This window comes from Budorcas taxicolor, chromosome 16 (genome assembly GCF_023091745.1).
Source record: "Budorcas taxicolor isolate Tak-1 chromosome 16, Takin1.1, whole genome shotgun sequence".
NCBI classification, from domain to species: domain Eukaryota; kingdom Metazoa; phylum Chordata; class Mammalia; order Artiodactyla; family Bovidae; genus Budorcas; species Budorcas taxicolor.
The window spans coordinates 72,148,283-72,173,762 of NC_068925.1; the positions used below are offsets into that span (position 1 = coordinate 72,148,283).

The following is a 25,480-nucleotide window of genomic DNA, read 5'->3' on the forward strand; positions in this document are numbered from 1 at the left end:
CACTGACAAGGGCCTAGGAGGAACTAAGAGCCACATGCAAGCCACATGATGCCGCCAGAAAAAAACCCAACCTTCCCCAAACCAAACAATATAATCTGAAGCAACACCGAGCACCCATATATGAAGCACAGTTCTTCTCTATCTCCCAGGGACTATGTAGAAAATAGCTGATGTTATCGATCCTATTGTCATTAACAAAGCTATCATTTTTCATTTTATTCAGGACAGACTCTTGTCTCCAATGGTTCAAGCCTGTGGCAGGCATTATAGATAAGCCAGTATAACACCCATTCCCTTCCCCCCGTATGTCTCTACTACTGAAGCTGGAAAAACTAAATATTCATTCTGTCAGTCTGCCTTTCAACTACAGTAATGGAAAAATTAAAGAGTAAAGAAAAAAGAGAAATCAGAAACAGTTCAACAAAATACAGAAAGAGATGAGAAAAACAAAAAGATTTCAAGGGAAAAGATACAGAGATGGAAGAACAGAATCAACATGAACAGCAGAAAGAAGAAGAAAAACGTGGTAAAATGAAATAAATACTAAAAAGTATACTGAAGAAAACATTTCAGAAATAGAAGTGGGCTTTTACAGTGAAAGAACACCATTCAACTAGGAAAACTGACGTGAAAAGTCAACACTTACATACAGCTCAATAAAAGCAACTGGCCGTTAAAGGAAAAATATCTTTTGGGCATCCAAGCAAAACCACTAAGAATATGAGGAAAAAAAAATCAGACTGAAGACATGGAATATTTAAGGTACTTAAGGAATTTAAGGAAAGAAGCTGAACCAAGGATTTTATATCAATTCAAGCTGATCTTTAAACGTGAAGGCTACAGACAAACTGCTATGAAATATGCAAGAACTCAGAGACCTTCTACTAAAGAATGAGCTTCAGATTACCAGGAAATGATCAGAAAAAATTTTCATAAGGATTGACAGTAAATATTAAATAAGTTTCCTACAGAACTAATGACAAGTGATGGGCATATAGGTATTTACTGTGAGAGTAAAAGTATATTACTTATACTAGATGCTAGAGAGGCAGGAAGTAGAGGAAGAAAAGACTACTTACTAATTTCAATACTGTTCACTCTAGAGAATCAATAAACTAGCTACAAAAGAAAGCACCAAGGGTATTTCTTAAAGGTATCAGCATAAAGGCAACCATTATATACATATATATACATATAATGTGTGTGTGTGTGTGTGTATATGTATGTATATACCTCTTTCTAAATATCAAAAGTATATCTTTTTTAAAAAGGGGGAATGCAAAGAAAACAGATACTATAGTTTAAAAAAAATTGTGCTATGTTTTGTGCATGTGTTATCCCATTCAATTTTTATATAACCCTGTTTTATGCCAGCTTTGTAAAGGAGGATGCAGAGAAATTTAGCAGCTTAATTAAGGTCATTTCCACAGGTAAGTTATCAAAACTGAGATTTGAGTAGAGATCTGTCACCAGGATCATTTCCACTTCACCATACTTTGTAATAATAATTTTCTTGTATCTTGTTAGAATGTGTATATATAAACTTCTGTACCATTTAACTAAGGCACGTCTGTACCTGTTTAATTATACCTTTAAAAAGTCACTTATGAGGTCTAAAAAAAAAAGTGATAGCTAGTGGGAGACCTTATTTAATGGTGTTAAATGAAGCTAAAATGGTATGAATTAAAACTTCATAAGAATTTGTATATATCTGTCTTGGACCATTGATGGTATCTAGGGGAAGCAGTAAAGCTTTTAATAATGCAGAACAAGGACACTGGAGCAATATTTTGCTATAAACCTTATCCTAACACTTACTTTTTGCATAATCTTGGGCAGGATTCTTGATCTATTTTAGCTTAATCTTAAGCTTATCCATAAAATACGAACAATAGCTACTTTTTATAGTGTTATTACACAACCTGCTCCAGTATTCTTTTCTGAAAAATCCCATGGACAGAGGAGACTGGCAGGTTACAGTCCATGGGGTTGCAGAGTTGGACACGACTGAGCACACACACAGAGACATACATAATTACCTAAACACGACCAGCAAGCCATCTGATAAACTAATATTATTGGTTGTATGTAGGCCAAGTACGGGCTTCCCCTGTAGCTCAGTCGGTAAAGAATTTGCCTGCAGTGCAGGAGACCCGGGTTCGATCCCTGGTTGGGAAGATCCCCTGAAGAAGGAAATGGCAACCCACTCCAGTATCCTTGCCTGGAAAATCTCATGGACAGAGGAACCTGGTGGATTGCAGCCCATGGGGTCGCAAAGAGTCGGGCACGACTGAGCGACTAACATAGGCAAATACATTTAATTCTCTAGAAAAACACTTCGTTGTGCTTGCCTGCAGATTTTAGGTCACTAACACTATCTTAGCTGGTTTTAGAAAAGTCAGAGGAACTGGAGATCAAATTGCCAACATCCGCTGGATCATCGAAAAAGCAAGAGAGTTCCAGAAAAACATCTATTTCTGCTTTATTGACTATGCCAAAGCCTTGGACTGTGTGGATCACAATAATCTGTGGAAAATTCTGAAAGAAGTGGGAATACCAGACCACCTGGCCTGCCTCTTGAGAAACCTATATGCAGGTCAGGAAGCAACAGTTAGAACTGGACATGGAGCAACAGACTGGTTCCAAATAGGTAAAGGAGTATGTCAAGGCTGTATAGTGTCACCCTGCTTATTTAATTTATATACAGAGTACATCATGAGAAACGCTGCCTGGAAGAAGCACAAGCTGGAATCAAGATTGCTGGGAGAAATATCAATAACCTCAGATATGCAGATGACACCACCCTTATGGCAGAAAGTGAAGAGGAACTAAAAAGCCTCTTGATGAAAGTGAAAGAGGAGAGTGAAAAAGTTGGCTTAAAGCTCAACATTCAGAAAACTATAAGATCATGGCATCTGGTTCCATCAGTTCATGGGAAATAGATGGGGAAACAGTGGAAACAGTGTCAGACTTTATTTTTCGGGGCTCCAAAATCACTGCAGATGGTGATTGCAGCCATGAAATTAAAAGATGCTTACTCCTTGGAAGAAAAGTTATGACCAATCTAGATAGCATACTGAAAAGCAGAGACATTACTTTGCCAACAAAGGTCCGTCTAGTCAAGGCTATGGTTTTTCCAGTGGTCATGTATGGATGTGAGAGCTGGACTGTGAAGAAAGCTGAGTGCTGAAGAATTGATGCTTTTGAACTGTGGTGTTGGAGAAGACTCTTGAGAGTCCCTTGGACTGCAAGGCGATCCAAGTAGTCCATTCTAAAGGAGATCAGTCCTGGGTGTTCTTTGCAAGGAATGATGCTAAAGCTGAAACTTCAGTACTTTGGCCACCTCATGCAAAGAGCTGACTCATTGGAAAAGACTCTGATGCTGGAAGGGATTGGGGGCAGGAGGAGAAGGGGACGACAGAGGAGATGGCTGGATGGCAACACCGACTCGATGGATGTGAGTCTGAGTGAACTCTAGGAGTTGGTTGTGGACAGGGAGGACTGGTGTGCTGTAATTCATGGGGTTGCAAAGAGTCGGACCATGACTGAGCGACTGAACTGAACTGAACTGACTGAACACTATCTTAAAAATACACAAATCATCCTTTCAGAATGGCTATCATCAAAAAGACCACGAACAACAAATGTTGGTGAGGATATGGAAAAAAAAAGGAAGACTTGTGCACTACTGGTGGAAATGTAAACTGATAAAGTCACTGTGCAGAATAACATGGAGGTTCTGCAAAAAACTAAAAGCAGAATTATCATACGACCCAGCAATTTCACTCCTCGGTGTATATCCAAAGAAAACAGAAACACTAACTTGAAAAGATACATGCATCCCAATGTTCACAGCAGCAGTATCTACAATAGGCAAGATACGGACGCACCTTAAGTATCCATCAACAGATGAACAGATGAAAAAGATATAGTGTTATATTGTGTGTATATATATATACACACACACACATACAAGGGAATACTACTCAGCTATAAAAAGAATGAAATTTTGCCATCTGCAACTACATGGATGAAACTGGAGGGTATTATGCTAAGTGAAATAAATGAGAGAAAGACAAATATCATATGATATCACTTAAGCATGAAATCTAAAAAATAAAGCAGACTAGTGAATATAACAAAAAAGAAGCAGACTCACAGATATAAAGAACAAACGGGTGGTTACCACTGGGGAAAGGAAAGAAGGAAGAGGCAAGAAAGGGGTAGGGGACTACAAGGTACAAACAACTATTTATAATAGAAATAAGCTACAAGAATATATTATAAAGCACAGGAAATATAGCCAATATTTTATAACTACAAATGCAGTATAATTTATAAAAAATACTGAATCACTGTTTATATACCTGGAACTAATACAATATTGTAAATCAACTATACCCCAATAAAAAATATTAAAGTCATTATAGTTGAAGCATTAGGCAAGAGTACCTTTTACTTTCTCCCTCATAGCTTTGCTTATTTTAAAAGTAAGAAAATATCTGTAAACTGAAGGCATCATATGGGTCTTCTCAGAGCATTTTAATTAGACATTCTGGAGAGCAAAAATAAAACCTAATGTATACAATAAAAAAACCAACAATCATAAAGACTAGCCATATAAAAACATGTGCAAAGAAACCCTGTAAGGGCTTCCCAGTTCGATTCCTGGGTTGGGAAGATCCCCTAGAGAAGGAAATGGCAACCCACTCCAGTGTTCTTACCTGAAAAATTCCACGGACAAAGAAGCCTGGGGGGCTACAGTCCGTGGGATTGCAGAGTTGGATATGACTGAGCACCTGAGCACGCACACACACCCCCATGGCATGCATGCACGCACAAGAAACCCTAAGCACACATCAGTGTATTTCATAGCTATAATGGAACCTTTGTAACAGTTCTTAAATACAGCATAAGAGTTACAATATATTCTGCTCTGAATCTTATCTAAAGAGCCCTAGTTTTTAAAGTATTAAGTGTGGTAGCACCAATGTGATTCAGTTAACTGAGTGAACCTCAGATGACCTTATACTAAAGCCATGTATTTGAGGGGAATGTCTGAATAAAGAAGTTAGGGCTAGAAAGAATTGGCTGGAGAAGGTTTAATGGAAGAAATGGTCCTTCTCATAAAGTAAGTTTTTTATTACCAGTTTTCCAGTAATTATGAGGAGTTGTCACACAGTGGCATTAGGGCAGGAAGACTATCCCTCCTTCAGTCTCAACTAAAAAGATGTGCTTCAGAGAGGACTTCTGCAATGGCAGAGTGAGGACTTCAGTGTATTTGCTTTCCCACAAAAAAACAATGAAAAACACTTTGAGCTGGCAGAGAGACAGGTCACTAGAGATTATCTAGTTTGAGGTGCAAAAAGAAAGACTGGATACAAAACAACAGAGTTTCAAAGACCTGTGGGATACCATCAATCATACCAACGTACTACACATAATGGGAGTCTCAGAAGGAGAGGAGAAACAGGAAGGAATAATAGTTGAAGAAATGGCTAAAAACAATTCAAATTTGATGAAAAGTATTAATTTATACAATGAACTCAACTGGAGCTCAGTGGAGCTCCAACTAGAATAAAGTCAAAGAGATCCATATCTAGAGACATCATAATCAAACTGACAATCGTTAAAGACACGGAAAATTTTCAAAGCGGCAAGAGACAATGTATCACATACATCAGATCCTCATACGATTAATAACTGACTTGGACAGAAAACTATGGACATCAGAGGATCAGTGAGAGGACACCTTCAAAGTGTTAAGGGGAAAAGGCACTTAGCCAAGAATTCTATATCCAGCCAAACTGTCCTTCAAAAATGAAGGGACAATTAAGATATTCCCAGATTAATCGACTTGCCTTACAAGAAATGTTAAAGGGAATCCTTCAGGCTGAGAAGAAAGGACACCATATGAGTTCATAAGAAGAAAGAAAGAGCATGGGTAAAGGTAGCTACATAGGTAAATACTGTGTTTTTATTTATAACTCTTTCATTTTGTTTTACAAGACAACCACATAAAGCAATAATTACAAAACTGGGTTGATGGATGTACAATGTACAGGCATACTTCAGAGATATTGCAGGCTTGGTTCCAGGCCACCATAATAAAGTGAATTTTGCACTAAAGCAAGTCACATGAATTTTTCTGGCTTCCCAATGAATATAAAAGTTATGTTTACATTATACTCTATTAAATATGCAATCACATTATGTTTTATAAAAACCATGTACATACCTTAATTTAAAAATATTTAGCAACTTTACTGCTAAAAATGCTAACCATCATCTGAGTCTTCAGCAGGTTATAAACTTTTTGCAATAATAACATCAAAGATCACTGATCACAGATCATCATAAAAATATAACAATGTAGAAGTTTAAAATATTACAAGAATTATCAAAATGTGACACTGAGACATGAAGTAAGAAAATGGTGCTGATAGACTTGCTTGACACAAGGTTGCCACAAACCTTCAATTTGTAAAAAAAAATGCAATATCTGCAAAGTGCAATGAAGTAAAGTGCAATAAAAAGCCTGCATAAAGATCCAATTTGTATGACAGTAACAGCACAGAAGAAGGGGGAGGGAATGGAGGTATACTGGACCAAAGTTTTATATACTACTAAAATTATTAAAATTGAATACTACTACTATTCAATCAAACTAGTTCATTTTAAAATGTAATCCCTAGGGTTAGTACTAAGAAAATACCTCAAAAAAGTATAGTTAAAGAAATAAGGGAATTAAAATGGTACTCCAGAAAATCGTATTTAATACAAAACACAATAACGGAGGAGTAGAGGAATGAGAAAGACATAAGACATAGAACAGCAAAATGTTGTTCAGTCGCTAGATTGTGTCCGATTCTGTGACCCCATGGAGCCTGCCAGGCTCCTCTGTCCATGGGAATTTCCCAGGCAAGAATAAGGGAATGGGTTGCCATTTTCTTCTCCAGGGGTTCTTCCCAATCCAAGGATAGAACCCACATCTCCTGCATTGCAGGCTGATTCTTTACCACTGAGCTACCAGGGAAGGCCAAAACAGCAAACGTAAATTCTACCATACCAGCAATTACATTAAATATAAATAGATTAAACATTAGTCAAAAGCAGAGACTGTCAAAACTGATTAAAAAAAAAACAAGGTTTCAACTACATGCTGTTTACAAGAGACAGTATTTATTTAGCCACACTGTGTGGCTTGCAGGATCTTTGTTCCCTGACCATGGACTGAACTTAGGCCTTCAGCAGTGAAACTGAAAAGTCCTAACCACTGAACCACCAAGGAATTCCCAAGAGACACAATTTAGAGTTAAAGAAACAAATAGATAAGAAGTCAATGTACAGAAAAGATATATCATGCAAACAGTAACCAAAAGAGAGTTAGACAGTAGCTGTAAAATACTATATAAATACAGTATTTATATAGTGGCTATAAATTTATGTAGTATTTATATATGTAAATTTATTAGTATTTATATAAATATAGTATTTAAATAGTGGTTATAGAATACTATATCAGACAAAATGAGTTTTAACAAAAAAACTGTAAAATGATTATAAACATGATTTATAAGACCCCAAAATACATGAATCAAAAACTGACATAACAGAAGAGAGAAACAGACAATTCAACTGTAATAGAGGGAAATTTCAGTATTTTATTTTCAATAGTGGAGAGAACTAGACAGAAGGTCAATAAGGAAACTGAAAACTTAAACAACCAACTAGATCTAAGAGATTTTAACACAACACTCCATCCAGCAACAACAGTATACACATTCTTCTCAAGCACACATGAAACATTCTCCATGATAAACTATATGCTAGGCCCAATACATTTAAAAGGATTGAAAACTTCAAAGTATATTTACCAACCACAATGGAATAAAATTATAAATCAGTAACAGAAAGATATATGGGAGCCACAAATATGTAGAAATTAAGGTGAAAGTTGCTCAGTCCTGTCTGACTCTTTGTGACCCCATGGACTGTACAGTCCATGGAATTCTCCAGGCCAGAATACTGGAGTGGGTACCCTATCCCCGCTTCTCCAAAGGATCTTCCCAACACAGGGACTGAACCCAGGTCTCTGGCATTGCAGGTGGACTCTTTACCAGCTGACCCATCAAGGAAGCCCAAGAATACTGGAATGGGTAGCCTATCCCTTCTCCAGTGGATCTTCCTGACCCAGGAATTGAACCAGGGTCTCCTGCATTACAGGCAGATTCTTTACCAGCTGAGCTACTAGGGAAGCCCAGTCCCTCAGTTGTACCCAACTCTTTGCAACTCCATGGACGATAGTCCATGGAATTCTCCAGGCCAGAATACTGGAGTGGGTAGCCTTCCCTTCTCCAGGGGATCTTCCCAATCAAGGGATCAAACCCAGGTCTCCCGCCTTGCAGGCAGACTCTTTATAAGCTGAGCCACAAGGGAAGCCCCAAAATTAAACACATTAGTAAATAACTAATGGGCCAAATAAGTCACAGAGGAAGTTAGAAAACACTTTGAAATGAATGAAAATAAAAACACAACATGTCAAAACTTCTGGGAAACATGTTAAACAAAGACTTACACATTCATACCAGTTCTAGTAACAAAGGCCAAAAAGCAGAAACCACCTAACTGTCCATCTACTGATTAATGGATAAACAAAAAGTGGTATGTCCATACACTGGAATATTATTCAGCCATTAAAAGGAATGACATATTGATACATGTTACAATATTGATGAACCCTGAAAATATGTTAAGCATTTAAGGCAAATCCATAGACACAGAGAGTAGATTAATAGCTGCCAGTGGCTAGGGGGTAGGGGGCAGGTAAAGAATGGGAACTGACTGTTAATGACAAGGGTGTTTCCATCTGGGGTGATGAAAAGATTGTGGATGATGAAAAGGTAATGAAAAGGTGCCTATTACACTAGGTAATAGTGATGGCTGCATAGCATTACGAATGTACTTAATGTTATGGAATATACTTTAAAACTGTTTAAAAGGTAAATGTTAAGTGTAATTTACAATTAAAAAAATGAAAAGCAATATTTTGGGAAAAGGAAATGTTAAGAAAATGTATTAAAAATCTAGTACTTTAAATAGACACTCAAATCTAAAACTGAGTTCCAGCAAAACAGCATAAATGTAAAAATTTTAAAAATAAAATTATGTTCCATACTTGTATGTGAGGCCAAGAGGCCTCAAGTGTGGGTTCATCCTCTTCTGGATCAAAATCTGGATTATCACTTGGAGGAAGAGTTCGGAAGATGTTAGCACTGATCTGTAAAGAAAAATAAATTTAGACTTCTATTCTCTGTTGTTCAGTTAAATTTAAAAATGCAAAATGAAATATTTTAAAAATAACTTTAAGAAAAAAGCTGTGACTGTAAGTCTAGCTCAAAACCTATAAACCTCTTCAAGATACGAAGGCAGCCATTTCTTTCTTTCTTTTCTCTATCCCGTAACTCTGACCTCTAAAGACATCAAATTTCATACAGACTACCTCCAGATTCCTCTTTAAATCACAAATTTTTTTTCAAAGTTTTGCTTAAAAAAAAAAGTGGAGGGGAGGAAACTGGGGGAGGGGAGCATAAAGTTCCTAACTCTCCCTATCCCTAACTTATTCTTTTCATCTTTCCACAACTTCTCCCATACTTTAACCCAGACTTTTACTTACCTTATAACCCAAAAGAGTTTGGTAAAATATCTCTAGTCTTACACAAACACCACATTTTATAAAGAGAAGGAGGATGGGGGTATATAGCCATTACAGACACAGTTTATAATACCTCATGATGATTTGGCATCACCGACTCAATGGATACAGGTTTGGGTGGACTCCGGGAGTTGGTGACAGACAGGGATGCCTGGCGTGCTGCGGTTCATGGGGTTGCAAAATCAGACACAACTGAGAACTGAACTGATGATGATTTGACTTAGATGATTTGATTTAGATGATTTGATTTCATTTACTCTGAGCCTTTTAAAAAATATTAATCTCTCTGAAATAAAAGTATGCTTTGAGACTCTTTATTTTAGGTTCTAACTCATCTTTCACACTGTCTTAGTACCAAAGTACGCTACAGTCCTTCTCTAGCAAAGAATAGATTGTGAGCCCAACTCAAAATTCTTTGAAGAATGATAAACAGACTGACAGACCAGATGGTTCAGTAAACACGTAAGACCCTAACATTTGAGGCATTGGTCATTTAAGATAAAATACTTGGGGAATAGAGGATGAGACAAATGTTTGGTTCGGTTCAGTTCAGTTCAGTTCAGTTCAGTTCAGTTCAGTGGCTCAGTCATGTCTGACTCTTTGCAACCCCATCAATTGCAGCACGCCAGGCTTCCCTGTCCATCACCAACTCCTGGACTTTACTCAAACTCGTGTCCATCGAGTCAGTGATGCCATCCAACCATCTCATCCTCTGTCGTCCCCTTCTCCTCCTGCCCCCAATCCCTCCCACCATCAGGGTCTTTTCAAATGAGTCAACTCTTCGCATGAGGTGGCAAAAGTACTGAAGCTTCAGCTTCGGCATCAGTCCTTCCAAAGAAATCCCAGGGCTGATCTCCTTTAGGATGGACTGGTTGGATCTCCTTGCAGTCCAAGGGACTCTCAAGAGTCTTCTCCAACATCACAGTTCAAAAGCATCAATTCTTCGGTGCTCAGCTTTCTTCACAGTCCAACTCTCACATCCATACACGACCACTGGAAAAACCATAGCCTTGACTAGACGGACCTTTGTTGGCAAAGTAATATCTCTGCTTTTCAATATGCTATCTAGGTTGGTCATAACTTTCCTTCCAAGGAGTAAGCATCTTTTAATTTCATGGCTGTAATCATCTGCAGTGATTTTGGAGCCCAGAAAAATAGTCTGACGCTGTTTCCCCTGTTTCCCCATCTATTTCCCATGAAATGATGGGGCCAGATGCCATGATCTTAAGTTTTCTGAATGTTGAGCTTTAAGCCAACTTTTTCACTCTCCTCTTTCACTTTCATCAAGAGGCTTTTTAGTTCCTCTTCACTTTCTGTCATAAGGGTGCTATCATCTGCATATCTGAGGTTATTGATACTTCTCCTGGCAATCTTGATTTCAGTTTGTGCTTCTTCCAGCCCAGCCTTTCTCATGATGTACTCTGCATGTAAGTTAAATAAGCAGGGTGACAATATACAGCCTTAATGTACTCCTTTTCCTATTTGGAACCAGTCTGTTGTTCCATGTCCAGTTTTAACTGTTGCTTCCTGACCTGCATACAGATTCCTCAAGAGGCAGGCCAGGTGGTCTGGTATTCCCACTTCTTTCAGAATCTTCCACAGTTTATTGTGATCCACACAGTCCAAGGCTTTGGCATAGTCAGTAAAGCAGAAGTAGATGTTTCTCTGGAATTCTCTTGTTTTTTTGATGATCCAACGGGATGTTGACAATTTGATCTTTGGTTTGTCTGCCTTTCTAAACCCACCTTAAACATCTGGAAGTTCACGGTTCATGTACTGTTGAAGGCTGGCTTGGAGAATTTTGAGCATTACTTTGCTAGCATGTCAGATGAGTGCAACTATGTGGTAGTTTGAGCATTCTTGGCACTGCCTTTCTTTAGGAGTGCATTGAAAACTGATCTTTTCCAGTCCTGTGGCCACTGCTGAGTTTTCCAAATTTGCTGGCATACTGAGTGCAACATTTTCACAGCATCATCTTTTAGGATTTGAAATAGCTCAACTGAAAATCCATCACCTCCACTAGCTTTGTTCATAGTGATGCTTCCTAAGGCCCACTTGACTTTACATTCCAGGATTTCTGGCTCTAGGTGAGTGATCACACCATCATGATTATCTGGGTCATGAAGATCTTTTTTGTACAGTTCTTCTGTGTATTCTTGCCACCTCTTCTCAATACCTTCTGCTTCTGTTAGGTCCATACCATTTCTGTCCTTCATTGTGCCCATCTTTGCATGAAATGTTCCCTTGGTATCTCTAATTTTCTTGAAGAGATCTCTAGTCTTTCCCATTCTGTTGTTTTCCTCTATTTCTTTGCACTGATCACTGAGGAAGGCTTTCTTATCTCTCTGCTATTCTTTGGAGCTCTGCATTCAGATGCTTTTATCTTTTCTTTTCTCCTGTGCCTTTTGCTTCTCTTCTTTTCACAGCTATTTGTAAGGCCTCCTCAGACAGCCATTTTGCTTTTTTGCATTTCTTTTCCATGGGGACTGTCTTGATTTAAGGGACCAGATCTGATGAACTATGGTTGTTTGGTGGTATAAGCAAATTGGCAACCATTCTTATGAAGTGGCATCTATGGTATGCCAAATAACTGTTAACTGTCCCCAGTGGCTCAGCAGCAAAGAATATGCCTGCAATTCAGTAGACACAGAGGATGTGGGTTCTCTCTCTGTGTTGGGAAGATACCCGGGAGAGGGGCATGGAAACCATTCCAGTATTCTTGCCTGGAGAATCCCATGGATAGAGAAGCTTGGCAGGCTACAGTCCACAGGGTTGCAAAGAGTTGGACACAACTAAACTGACTTAGCATGCACACACGCACAACCCTAAGACTTAGAAAGTAAAAATCTAAAATTTGATTTGCTAAAACTCAAAACCTATAAATGGGGAAGAACCAATAGATAGTTTAATAGATATCATTTTCACAACAAGTGGCCAAAAGTCATAGCTAGAACTCAAAAAGGGAATATAACCCATAGAAGGGCATAATTTGCCTTTGAAATCATACTTATTATTGTTGGTCCCAAATACACCAAAAAGCTTTAAAGAACTAAGTGAGTAGGCTTCTTAACTAGAAATGAAGTACCCAGAAGTTGAAAAAAAAAATTTTTTTTTAAACAAAAAACACACCTTTTGCTTGGGAAAACGAATTAAACCCCCAAATTTATTAACATATGGCAAATTACAGAATAATTTGACTTAAATATGTACATAGAGCTTATTTTGTTGTTGCCCAGTAGCTAAGTCATGTCTGACTCTCTGCAACCCCATGGACTGCAGCACGCCAGGCTTCTCTGTCCTTCAGCATCTCCTGGAGCTTGTGCAAACTCATGTCCATTAGTGATGCCATCCAACCATCGCATCCTCTGTCACCCCCTTCTTCTCTTGTCCTTAATCTTTCCCAGGATCAGGGTCTTTTCCAATGAGTCAGCTCTTTGCATCAGGTGGCCAAAGTATTGGAACTTCAGCATCAGTCCTTCCAATGAAGATTCAGGGCTGATTTCCTATAGCATTGACTGGTTTGATCTCCTTGCTGTCCAAGGGACTCTCAAGAGTCTCCTCCAACACCACAGTTCAAAAGTGTCAATTCTTCAAAACTCAGCCTTCTTTATGGTCCAACTCTCACATCCATACATGACTACTGGAAAAACCATAGCTTTCACTAGATGGACCTTTGCTGGCAAAGTAATGTCTCTGGCTTTTCAATATGCTGTCTAGGTTGGTCATAGTTTCTCTTCCAAGGAGCAAGCGTCCTTTAATTTCAGGCTGCAGTCACCATCTGCAGTGATTTTGGAACCCAAGGAAATAAAGTCTGTCACTGTTTGCATTGTTTCCCCATCTATTTGCCATGAAGTGATAGGAGCAGATGCCATAATCTTAGTTTTCAGAATGTTGAGTTTTAAGCCAGCCTTTTCACTTTCTTCTTTCACCTTCATCAAGAGGCTCATTAGTTGCTCTTCACTTTCTGCCATTAAAGTGGTATTATCTGCATATCTGAAGCTGTTGATATTTCTCTCTGCAATGTTGATTCCAGCTTGTGATTCATCCAGCCCAGCATTTCACATGAAGTACTTCCACGTAAGTTAAATAAGCAGGGTGACAACACACAGCCTTTCTCGATTTTGAACCAGTTCGTTGTTCCATGTCCAGTTCTAACTGCTGCTTCTTGACCTGCATACAGGTTTCTCTGGAGACAAGTAATATGGTCTGGGATTCCCATCTCATTACAAATATTCCATAGTTTGTTGTGATCTACCTAGTCAAAGGCTTCAGCAGAGTCAATGAAGCAGAAGTAGATGTGTTTTTTTTTTGGAATTCCCTTACTTTTTCTATGACCCAGCATATGTTGGCAAAACACCCTCTTCCAACAACATAAGAGATGACTCTACACATGGACATCACCTGATAGCCAGTATCAAAATCAGACTGACTGTATTCTTTGCAGCCAAAGACAGAGAAGTTCTATATGGTCAGCAAAAGCAAGACTTGGAGCTGACTGTGGCTCAGATCTTCAGCTCCTTATTGCAAAATTTAGGCTCAAATTGAAGAAAGTAGGGAAAACCACTAGGCCATTCAGGTATGACCTAAATCAAATCCCTTGTGATTATACAGTGGAGATAACAAATAGATGCAAGGGACTAAATCTCGTAGACAGACTGCACGAAGAACTATGGATGAAAGTTCGTAACATTGTATAGGAGGTGATGACCAAAACCATCCCCAAGAAAAAGAAATGCCAGAAAACAAAGTGGCTGTCTGAGGAGGCCTAACAAATAGCTGAGAAAAGAGAAGCAAAAGGCAAAGGAGAAAGGGAAAGATATACCCAACTGAATGCAGAGTTCCAGAGAATAGCAAGGAGAGATAAGAAAGCCTTCTTAAGTGACCAATGCAAAGAGTATAACTTAGTTTAGATCATACTTGCTATAACCTTCCATGTGTTAATAGCTCAGTCATGTCTGACTCTGTGAAACCTTCCATAACCAACACAAGTTTAAACTGTGTGCCTGGTGACCCTAATAATTCCAAATGAATTTTTAAATATTTTGTTCTGCACTAAAATACAAAAATCATACATCCTAAACAAATTTCTACAGTTTGAAGAATATGGTTAAATAATTAATAAACAGTACCCTGAACAACATTTCTTCAATAGTTTTTTTTTTTTTCACATCAGATATTTCAAATGTTTGTTCATATCATTTAAGGGTCCTGAGTTTTGATTAAAATTCAGTGCTATAGAAGCTACATATATGATATCAAAATGTCCTAAATAAGAATGGTCTATATTTGACTCCCTTATCTACTTCTGAGATGTGGAGAGCCCCATATTTTTTCATTAGTCTTTCCTTCCCCCTTTAGCTATTCTTTCTCCATTCAGCTGCACAACATTAATTACCTACCAACCCATATCATCTTGAGTTTACATCTTTCTCCTAAGTTCTAGATCCACACTCTCCAATGTGGTAGCCATCAGTCATTGTGGCTACTGAAGTACCAAACGATCATAAAGCAATGACAGCATCACTGGAATGGATAATCTTTCAAACGGACTATTTTAAAAAACATTCTTTTGAGTACATCAACTATTGTACATTTACTAAAAACCAATCTCATTAAATTGTAATTACACCTCAGATCTTACTTGAATTTATATAAATCTGAGGAACTAAGTCTAGAAGCTTACCATTTTTACTATATCAGAATACGCTGATTCAACAATTACACCACGATTAGTTGAAACATACTCAACCAGTTCATTCAATGTTGCTCTTTTAATTTCTTTGCTCTTCAAGTCTGAAACAGAGTCCATGAAATCAAACAGTATGCAACACTGCTGCAACTTCTGACAGAAAAGCTCTTGCTGTTCATTTGAGGTGGCATCTATAAATAAAAATAGAGAGAAACTTAGAAATGACCTACTCAGAAGTTACCTTCATGTTTACTATTTTGTAGAAGCTATTCACATACATAAAGTAAAATTTCTCTCAAAAGCCTAGTGTGAAATTTACCACATAATCCCATTATTCATGCCAGGAATGAAATTTTACATTCCTCCTCTCTCACTACCCATAATCAATCATTAAGCATTACTGATCCAATTCTTTTTATCTGGAATCTATCCTCTTCTTGTCACCCCTCTGCTGCCTTCATGACTCACACATTCGTCATTTAGACTACAGCCGTGATGTCCTAGGGCTTCCCACATGATGTGGTGGTAAAGAATCTGCCAGCTAACACAGGAGACTCAAGAGACATGGGTTCAATCCCTGGTTGGGAAGATCTCCTGGAGTAGGAAATGGCAACCCATTCCAGTATTCTTGCCTGGAAAATTTCATGGACAGAAGAGCCTGGCGGGCTACAGTCCATGGGGTCGCAAGAGAGTCAGACATGATTTAGAGACTACACAACCACCACCACCACCACCACCACCACCACCACCACCTACCAGTGCCCTCCTCCAAGGGATCTTCCCAACTCAGGGACAGTTCCTCAAGGGCAAGGATCATTCACCAAGCAGGCTTTCCTTTTCACCTCTTTTACTACTAACATGGGATATACAGGGGGTTTCCCAGGTTATTTTTTTCCCAGTGCTAAAGAATCCACTGGCCAATGCAGGAGTCACAAGTTGAATCCCTGGGTCAGGAAGATCCCCTAGAGAAGGAAATGGCAACACACTCCAGTATTCTTGTCTGGGAAGTCCGATGGACAGAGGAGCCTAGTGAGCTAAAGTCCATGGGGTTCTCTTACATGACAGGCTAGTAGCCTACAGCTAACATGTTCGAAGACACAATATGATCTTCAAGACTAGCAAACAGTAGATTCAGGAACATGTTACATATAAAAAGTAAGTTTCTTTTTCTGGGCACCTATCTCTTCAGCCTCCTTTGAGAATAAATTCATGTTTTTCATAGCTTCTCAATTCAGTAATGTGCTACTTAGCCTAAAGACTTCTTTCAAGTTGCTTTCTCCTCCAGAATTATGTCCCAGCATTACCTAATATTTGGATGCAAGAGGTCACCTTCGGATTTTACCAAACATTAGATGTATTTAGAAAGCAGTTAACATTTCAACTCATTTGGCACTGAGTTAAAATACGAATGTCCAGTCCTGAAATTTCTGTTAAGTATTGAGAAACAGAAAAATCTTTTCTTACCTAAACACCTCCTATAAGTACATGTTCTATAGAGTAATCTGAACATAATAAAACATAACACTGGCAACATTAGCATTTCCTTCATGCCAAATACAATTCTAAGTGTTTCCTATGTCTATTTATTTAACTTTAACACAGTTCTTTGAGGCTAGTTTTGAAAGTTAGAGATGATTTCCTGTCTTCAAGGGCTTAGAAGCAAGTTGAAAAGGCAAGATACAAAACCCTAAAAAATATAACCTGGAGTCAAAAAGAATTTGAGAGTGTTTATAAGATTAAATATAAACAGAACAATTATAAATAAAATCAGGATTAATTAAAAGCAGGAAAGCTATACAAGGTATTTGACTGTTGTATTTACGCACTCTGCATTGAGTCTCTTGGAAGCTAAGGTAAAACAATGGTGAAAGAGTTGATCAGATTGGAAAAGGTTAAATGAGAGAAGAGAGGATGCTCCTATCGTCTACTATTGGTTGGCTTACTTCTAGGTTCAAGACACATAACATTTTTATATCAGTCCAATTTTTATAATGGTTATCCTAGTAAAAAAAGATCAACGGTTTCACCATTAAAAAATTATAAAACAGATGTTTAATATAGCCTAACTCTTAGGGATCTTTCTGAAACATCAATTTTCAGAATTTCCTCATAAGAAAAACAGACAAAAAATATATTTCAATTACCTGAAAAAATAAGACTATAGCTTGGCTGTATTTCATAAATATGAATAAAAAGTAATTTGTGAGAAAAAGAATGTGTAATAATTTTGTTTACTAAATGTAAAAAGTACTAACAGTGTCTACACTGATGACTTTATACTTCAGTTTCCCCATTACAAGCACGCTTGCAAATGAAGTATACTCAGTGGTGTTTCAATATGGCAATTTAGCACTTTCAGGTGGTAAGGTCACATTGTTTTTACTTGGCTATTTTTACTAGGCCAATATAATAGACTTGAAATACCAATATATTCATACTTATTGTCATTGCTTCAAAATACCTCTGATATTGATAACAAGGTTCAGTCAGTTCAGTCTCTCAGTCATGTCTGACTCTTTGCAACCCCATGAATCTCAGCACGCCAGGCCTCCCTGTCCATCACCAAGTCCTGGACTTCACTCAAACTCATCTCCATCGAGTCAGTCATACCATCCAACCATCTCATCCTCTGTTATCCCCTTATCCTCCTGCCCCCAATCCCTCCCACCATCAGGGTCTTTTCAAATGAGTCAACTCTTTGCATGAGGTGGCCAAAGTATTGGAGTTTCAGCTTTAGCATCAGTCCTTCCAATGAACACCCAGGATTAATCTCCTTTAGGATGGACCGGTTGGATCTCCTTGCAGTCCAAGAGACTTTCAAGAGTCTTCTCCAACACCACAGTTCAAAAGCATCAATTCTTCTGTGCTCAGCTTTCTTCACAGTCCAACTCTCACATCCATACACGACCACTGGAAAAACCATATGACTAGACGAACCTTTGTTGGCAAAATAATGTCTCTGCTTTTGAATATGCTATCTAGTTTGGTCATAACTTTCCTTCCAAGGAGTAAGCATCTTTTAATTTCATGGCTGCACTCACCATCTGCAGTGATTTTGGAGCCCAAAAAAATAAAGTCTGACACTGTTTCCCCATCTATTTCCCATGAAGTGATGGGACCAAATGCCATGATCTTCGTTTTCTGAATGTTGAGCTTTAAGCCAACTTTTTCCCTCTCCTCCTTCACTTTCATCAAGAGGCTTTTTAGTTCTTCACTTTCTGCCATAAGGGTGGTGTCATCTGCATATCTGAGGTTATTGATATTTCTCCCGGCAATCTTGATTCCAGCTTGTGCTTCTTCCAGCCCAGCGTTTCTTGTGATGATAAGTTAAATAAGCAGGTGATAATATACAGCCTGACGAACTCCTTTTCCTATTTGGAACCAGTCTGTTGTTCCATGTCCAGTTCTAACTGTTGCTTCCTGACCGGCATATAGGTTTCTCAAAAGGCAGCTCAGGTGGTCTGGTATTCCCATCTCTTTCAGAATTTTCCAGTTTGTTGTGATCCACACAGTCAAAGGCTTTGGCATAATCAATAAAGCAGAAATAGGATACAGGTTCAAAAAAGGTACTTTCAGACATGCAACTACTTGGAAAACTTAGCACCCTCAAACAACCTTTTATAGGAAATTCTGAGGACATGATGCAGCAATAGGGAGAAAGGGAAAGGAATGGAATCCAGGAATTACAGAAATTCAAGAAAAGCAGACCTAGAGAAAAACTGGATCAGTTTAGAGCGGGAGGAAAGGCCCTAAGAAACTGGTCTCTAAAGCAGAATCATTAGGGTATCTTATCACATGGAGATTTGGAGGAAAAAACTGAGAGTATGTTAAAGGTGGGAAAAAACAGATAATTAGAAATTCCAGGAAATACTTTAAAAAACTAAATAAGAAAGGATATATATTATTTAGCTCTGGAGCCTATGCAGTCACACATAAACCCTGCCCACTGGCTTTCAACTTTTAGAATTAACTTAACAATTTATATAAAACTTAATTATGGCCATAGAAAATATTAACCTTAAAAATGTAACGATGACAAAAGCTGAGGGTGAAAGGAGAGAAGGAGAAACTGAGGGGCACTACCTTTCCAACTTCACTTCCCATCATTCCCCCTTTACATCCTAAGTTCCATTCATGCTGACAGTTCCAAGTTCCCCAGGTGGCCTGTTTGCACATGTACTGGCTGGAATGCACTTTCCCATCATTATTTCTTCATTTTCTTTAGAAGCAAATAAAGACAGTGCCCATGCAAACACTACTCAATGAGTAAAAAACTTTATTTTTTAAAATTTTTAACTGGAGGATAACTGCTTTACAAGGCTGTGTTAGTTTCTGCTGTACAAACAGCGTGAACCAGCTCTAAGTATACATATATCCCCTCCGTCTTGAGCCTCTCTCCCACCCCTCTAGGTCATCACAGAGCACTGAGCTGAGCTCCCGGTGCTAAACAGTAGCTTCCTACTAGTTATCTACTTTAAACATGTTACTTATATACGTCAGTACTACTTTCTCAATTCATCCCACTCTCTCCTCTTGCAGGAGAAAACTTTAGTCAAAGGATTTGAAGTCTACCAGGACCTAAACACAACTATACCTTGTATTGTGAGACAGAGAATCAGGATATGTTAAGCCTAATATCATTAATTTATAAAACTTCCTTTGTACTAATTTCAAGCTTATCAAGTGCAGTGTTAAGTGTTAGTCTCTGAGTTGTGTTAGACTCTCACAACTCCACAGACTATAGCCCACCAGGCTCCTCTGTCCATGGGATTCTCCAGGCAAGAATACTGGAGTGGGATGCCATTTCCTTCTCCAGGGGATCTTTCTGACCCAGGATAGAATTCAAGTCTCCTGCAGTGCAGGCAGATTCTTTACCGTCTGAGCCACCAGGGAAGCCCAGAGCTACTGCAAACTAGCAAGCGCAGTAGTTCTAAAATTTGTCCACAAATTATTTGATACTCCTTTCTTCAGAAAGTGGAGTCTACTTCTGCCGTCAATGTGGGCTGGACTAAAGTGACTTGCTTCCAGGGAACAGAGTGAATACTGCGGAAGTGATGCAACATGACTTCCAAGGTGGATTTCTGCTGGAGTCACAAGAGATCTCAAGGCTCACAGAATAAACTATTTGAGAAAAATTTGAGAAAAAAGTAACACCTATATAGTTGAGTACAGAACCTAGCTTATCCCCTGACTCATTTGATATTAGCGAACTTTGTAAGAAGTTTTTTAAGTAAATTAAGAGTCTTTAGAAAACTGTAAGGAAGTTTTACACTGTACTCTTTGGTGTCAGTTTATGAAACCTATTTAGAAAGACTGTACCACCAAATTAACAGGTATTTAAGACAAGTTCAGGTGTTTTAACATAGTACAAGTTGTATCTGACTATACAAGTATCATGGAATACATGAAAACTTTCAGTCTCAGCCACATTGGTATGTTAATTCATTCTCAAGAGAGGAAGGTCAGTTTCTCAAGAAACATGATGTTCATGGTGAATTTTCAATGAGTTTATTCCTCAGTCTTATACATGCAGATACATGATTTCTTATCATATAAAATACAAATATAAATTAGCCAAGCTCGTGACATAGTAACAAATGCTAGTTTATTAATTTAGGATGAGAAATTATTCCAAGTACTATATCTGTCCATGGGATTTCCCAGGCAAGAATACTGGAGTGGGTAGCAATTTCTTCCTCCAGGGGATCTTCCCAACTCAGGGATTGAACCCACGTCTCCTGCATTGGCAGGCAGATTCTTTACCACTGAGCCACCAGGGAAGTCCAGTTAAACTTTAAGCAGACCTATCAGTTCAGTTCAGTTCAGTCGTTCAGTTATGTCTGACTATTTGCGACCCCATGGACTGCAGCACACCAGGATTCCCTATCACCAACTCCTGGAGCTTGCTCAAACTCATGTCCATAGAGTCGGGATGCCATCCAACCATCTCATCCTCTGTCATGCCCTTCTCTTCCTGCCTTCAATCTTTCCCAGCATCAGGGTTTTTTCTAATGAGTCAGTTCTTCGCATCAGGTAGCTAAAGTATTGGAGCTTCAGCTTCAGCATCAGTCCCTCCAATGAATATTCAGGACTGATTTCCTTTAGGATGGACTGGTGGGATCTCCTTGCAGTCCAAGGGACTCTCAAGAGTCTTCTTCAAGACCACACTTCAAAAGCATCAATTCTTCAGCGCTCAGCTTTCTTTAGGGTCCAACTCTCACATCTGTACTGGAAAAACAATAGTTTTGACTATGTGGACCTTTGTTGGCAAAGTAATGTCTCTTCTTTTTAATATGCTGTCTAGGTTGGTCATAACTTTTCTTCTAAGAAACAAGTGTCAAATTTCATGGCTGCAGTCACCATCTGCAGTGATTTTGGAGCCCAAGAAAATAAAATCTGTCACTGTTTCCATTGTTTCCCCATCTATTTGCCATGAAGTGATGGGACTGGATGCCATAATCTTAGTTTTCTGAATGAGTTTTAAGCCAGCTTTTTAACTTTCCTCTTTCACCTTCATCAAGAGGCTCTTTAGTTCCTCTTTGCTTTCTGCCATAAGGGTGGTGTCATCTGCATATCTGAGGTTACTGATATTTCTCCCAGCAATCCTGATTCCAGCTTGTGCTTCATCCAGCCTGGCATTTCACATGATGTACTCTGCATATAAGTTAAATAAGCAGGGTGACAGTATACAGCCTTGATGGACTCCTTTCCCAATTTTGAACCAGTCTGTTGTTTCATGTCCAGTTGTAACTGTTGCTTCTTGACCTGCATATAGATTTCTCAGGAGGCAGGTCAGGTGGTCTGGTATTCCCACCTCTTGAAGAATTTTCCAGTTTGTTGTGAGCCACACAGTCAAAGGCTTTGGCATAGTCAATAAAGCAGAAGTAGATGCTTTTTCTGGAACTCTCTTGCTTACAGGAGAAGCCAAATCATAACCAGAATGGTATCCAGTGTATTAATTTTCTACTGAAAGTGAAAGAAGTGAAGTCGCTCAGTCATGTCCGACTCTTTAAGACCCCATGGACCCCACCAGACTCCTCCGTCCATGGGATTCTCCAGGCAAGAATACTGGAGTGGGTTGTCATTTCCTTCTCCAGGGGATCTTCACAACCAGGGATCAAACCCAGGTCTCCCACATTACAGGCAGATGCTTTAACCTCTGAGCCACCAGGGAAGCCCAATTTTCTACTGCTTAATAACAAATTATCCCAAACTTTAGAGGCTTAAAACAAGAATTATTATCTATCACAATTTCATTGGGTCAGAGGTTCAGACAACTTATCTTTGCTTCATGGTATCTAAGTCCTCAAGCTAAAAAAACTAGAAAACTAGGGACTGCAAACATATGAAGGCTCAATCACTCATATGTCTTATAGTTGATTCTGGCCTCTGGCTGAACGACTAGTTAGGGCTAGTGCCAGAACCCCCGTATGTGACCTCTCCATATGGCTTAAGCTTCCTCATCATATGGTGACTTGGTTCCAGGGGCAAGTGATTTGAAAGATCTAACCAAGAACAAAACATGACTTTTATGAGGAAAATTATAAAACTCTGAAGAAATATATCAAAGACATAACTAACAGAGATACATTTTGGATTACAACAGGGTGTTTTGCTAGAACTTGAAGAGTTGCTCTCACAATTCATCTGGAAAACCAAACAACCAAGAATAGCCAAGATGATTTTCAAGACAAAGAAGGGAACAGTGATCTTATTACACAAGGTAATTAAAACTAAATGGTATTGTGCAGGAATAGACAAAAAGACCACAGGCTAGGGAAATAAGGCACCTACAAATACGTGCACATACATAGAAGATATACAATAGAATTGCTGTGTTTTTAAAAAAAAAAGTCAATGGGGAATTTCAAAATAAATTATGCAAAGACTACTTGCTATTCATATTAAAAAGTTAGATTCCCTCACTTATTTATACATTTAATTCCAAGAGAACTAAAAAACTAAATGTGAATAGGAAAATTATAAAGTATTTAGAGTTTTCTAAACAACTCTGAATGGCATCCAGCACACACACACATACAAAATTTATAAATCAGTAAGATAAAGAAAATAAACCTACAGAAAGGCATGTGAAACACAAAGCACCAATAAAGAAGACAAGACATTTAACCACACTAGTTAAGGAGAAAAATGTAAATATATATAAACTGTATATATGAGTTTATGTATGAAATGCCATATATCATTTCATACTTATTGCATAAGGTTGACAAAAACTGTGGGCAAGACTTCTGTTTCTGGCAGACCAATCTTCCTATAGTAAACTACTAAAAACTGGACAAAATACATAAGGTAATTGTCTTCAGATGCTGGAAAACAGGTAGTACAGGACTGCTATTTCTGAGAGAAGGAAAAGAGAGTGAGTTCCACAACTGCAACAGCTCTATTTGTAACTGCAGTACAGGAAGAAACAATACAGGTTCAAAATAGCAAACGCCAAATAGACTGAGCTAAACAGACACTGCAGATCAAGGCTCCTGAATGGCTGGAATTTGCATGGAAAAGTACTAGAAAGAAGCTAACTATACAGAAAAGGAATTTTCTTCTTTTCTATTTGTACTGAACTAACAGTAGGACATTTTTATTCTATCAATATTTATTCAGCAAATCATTTTGAATGTAAACCAACCTTAGCTTCCTGGCATAAATCCCACATAATCATGAGGTATTATCTATGTGCTGCTAAATTCAATTTACTAATCTTGTGTATAAGATTTTTCCATCTATGTTCATAAGGGATATTGGTCTGTAATCACCTTTTCTTGTACTGTCCTTGCCAGGGTTTTTAATTAGGACTCAGTTAAATAGATGTAAGACTTACTCAGACTTTCGTTTCTTCCTCTGTCAGTTTGAGAAAGCTGTTTGTTTATTTCAAGGGATTTTCCCAACTCCTCTCCTCTAAGTTTTCAAATTTACTGGCATTATTATATATCTGCAAGCTATGAATTTCTATATAATTGTAAGGTACAAATTATTACTATAAAAGAAGCTAAATCTTTTAGTCCACAGGGAGATCAACTTTTAGCAAGACAAGCTTAAGAGCTCCAGACCTGCTCTCCAGTGAAACTGATGAAAATCATTTAAAAAATAACTTTTTAAAGCCTCTGGAAATAATCCTAAGGCGAAAAGTAAATGAGGAATCATCTATCCAAGAGTATCTATGAATATCTGAAGCGAAAAGCCAATCTTAGTATCTGAACCAAGATAGCTTTCTCCCTTTCTCCTGTCACCTCAGCTAGGCAGAAATTCCACTCCAGAGAGGTACACCCAAGGATACCTCTACCTCCAGCTCCCAGTCAGACAGCTTTCTTCAGGTATGGAGCAGAATGCTGGCAGTTCTCATTCTGCCCACAGCTACCTGTTGCTGAGGTCAACTCCCAGGCCAGTGTTGTCAAGAACTGTAGAAGTGCTTCTCCTACCTGGGTAGAAGTCCGATCTTCTACCCAACCTCGATCCATGGGACAAAGACTCTACTCTTGGTGCAGAACCACTGAGAACACTGGGGCTCCAATTATCTTAGTCTTGGACTATAAGGTTGTAGTTCCATACTGGAAGAGGAAAGCCAACAGAATCTCAGACGCCTGCCCCCTCTCCACCTCACATTCAGCTCCTAAAATGGGTTGTTCCTCAGAGAGAAGCATGCCATTTTCCCCACTCCTAGCTCCAGAGCTCTGGCTCACAAGATTTTGCCCGGGGAAGAGGGAGAAACAAGCCATACATGGGCTGTTTTGTCTCTTCCCAAAGGAACTGGCTTCATTTTCAACAGAGCATGAAAAGTTCAAGCTTAAATTTAAGCTGAATCTCTCAAGACAATGGCAGTTGTGGTAAAAGGTAATAGAGAGATCTGTAGATTCGATGAGGATATAAGGCTAAACTCTAGTCTGGAGAGTTTGCAAGATAATATCAGATAAAGGAGCAGCTTAGAGGAGCCCTCCTGGTGTCAGAACAAATATCGAACACTAACATCAAGAACTATCCCTTCCAAGGAGCCTGAATTTGATTGGATTGCTGAACAATGATGCTCCACTGCATTGTTGAAAACAAGATAGCAGTTA

At 38.6% G+C, this 25,480-nt stretch overlaps 1 protein-coding gene across 1 annotated transcript in view; it reads right to left on the reverse strand.

Moving 5' to 3' along the window:
• PPP2R5A (protein phosphatase 2 regulatory subunit B'alpha) overlaps nt 1-25,480 on the reverse strand; it is a 69,039-nt gene that overhangs the window by 23,815 nt on the left and 19,744 nt on the right. Inside the window, exons 2-3 of the mRNA XM_052653409.1 lie at nt 15,399-15,595; nt 9,179-9,280 (exon numbers count right to left, since the gene is read on the reverse strand). Coding sequence (XP_052509369.1) covers nt 9,179-9,280; nt 15,399-15,595 — 299 coding nt within the window. The remainder of the gene's footprint in view (nt 1-9,178; nt 9,281-15,398; nt 15,596-25,480) is intronic.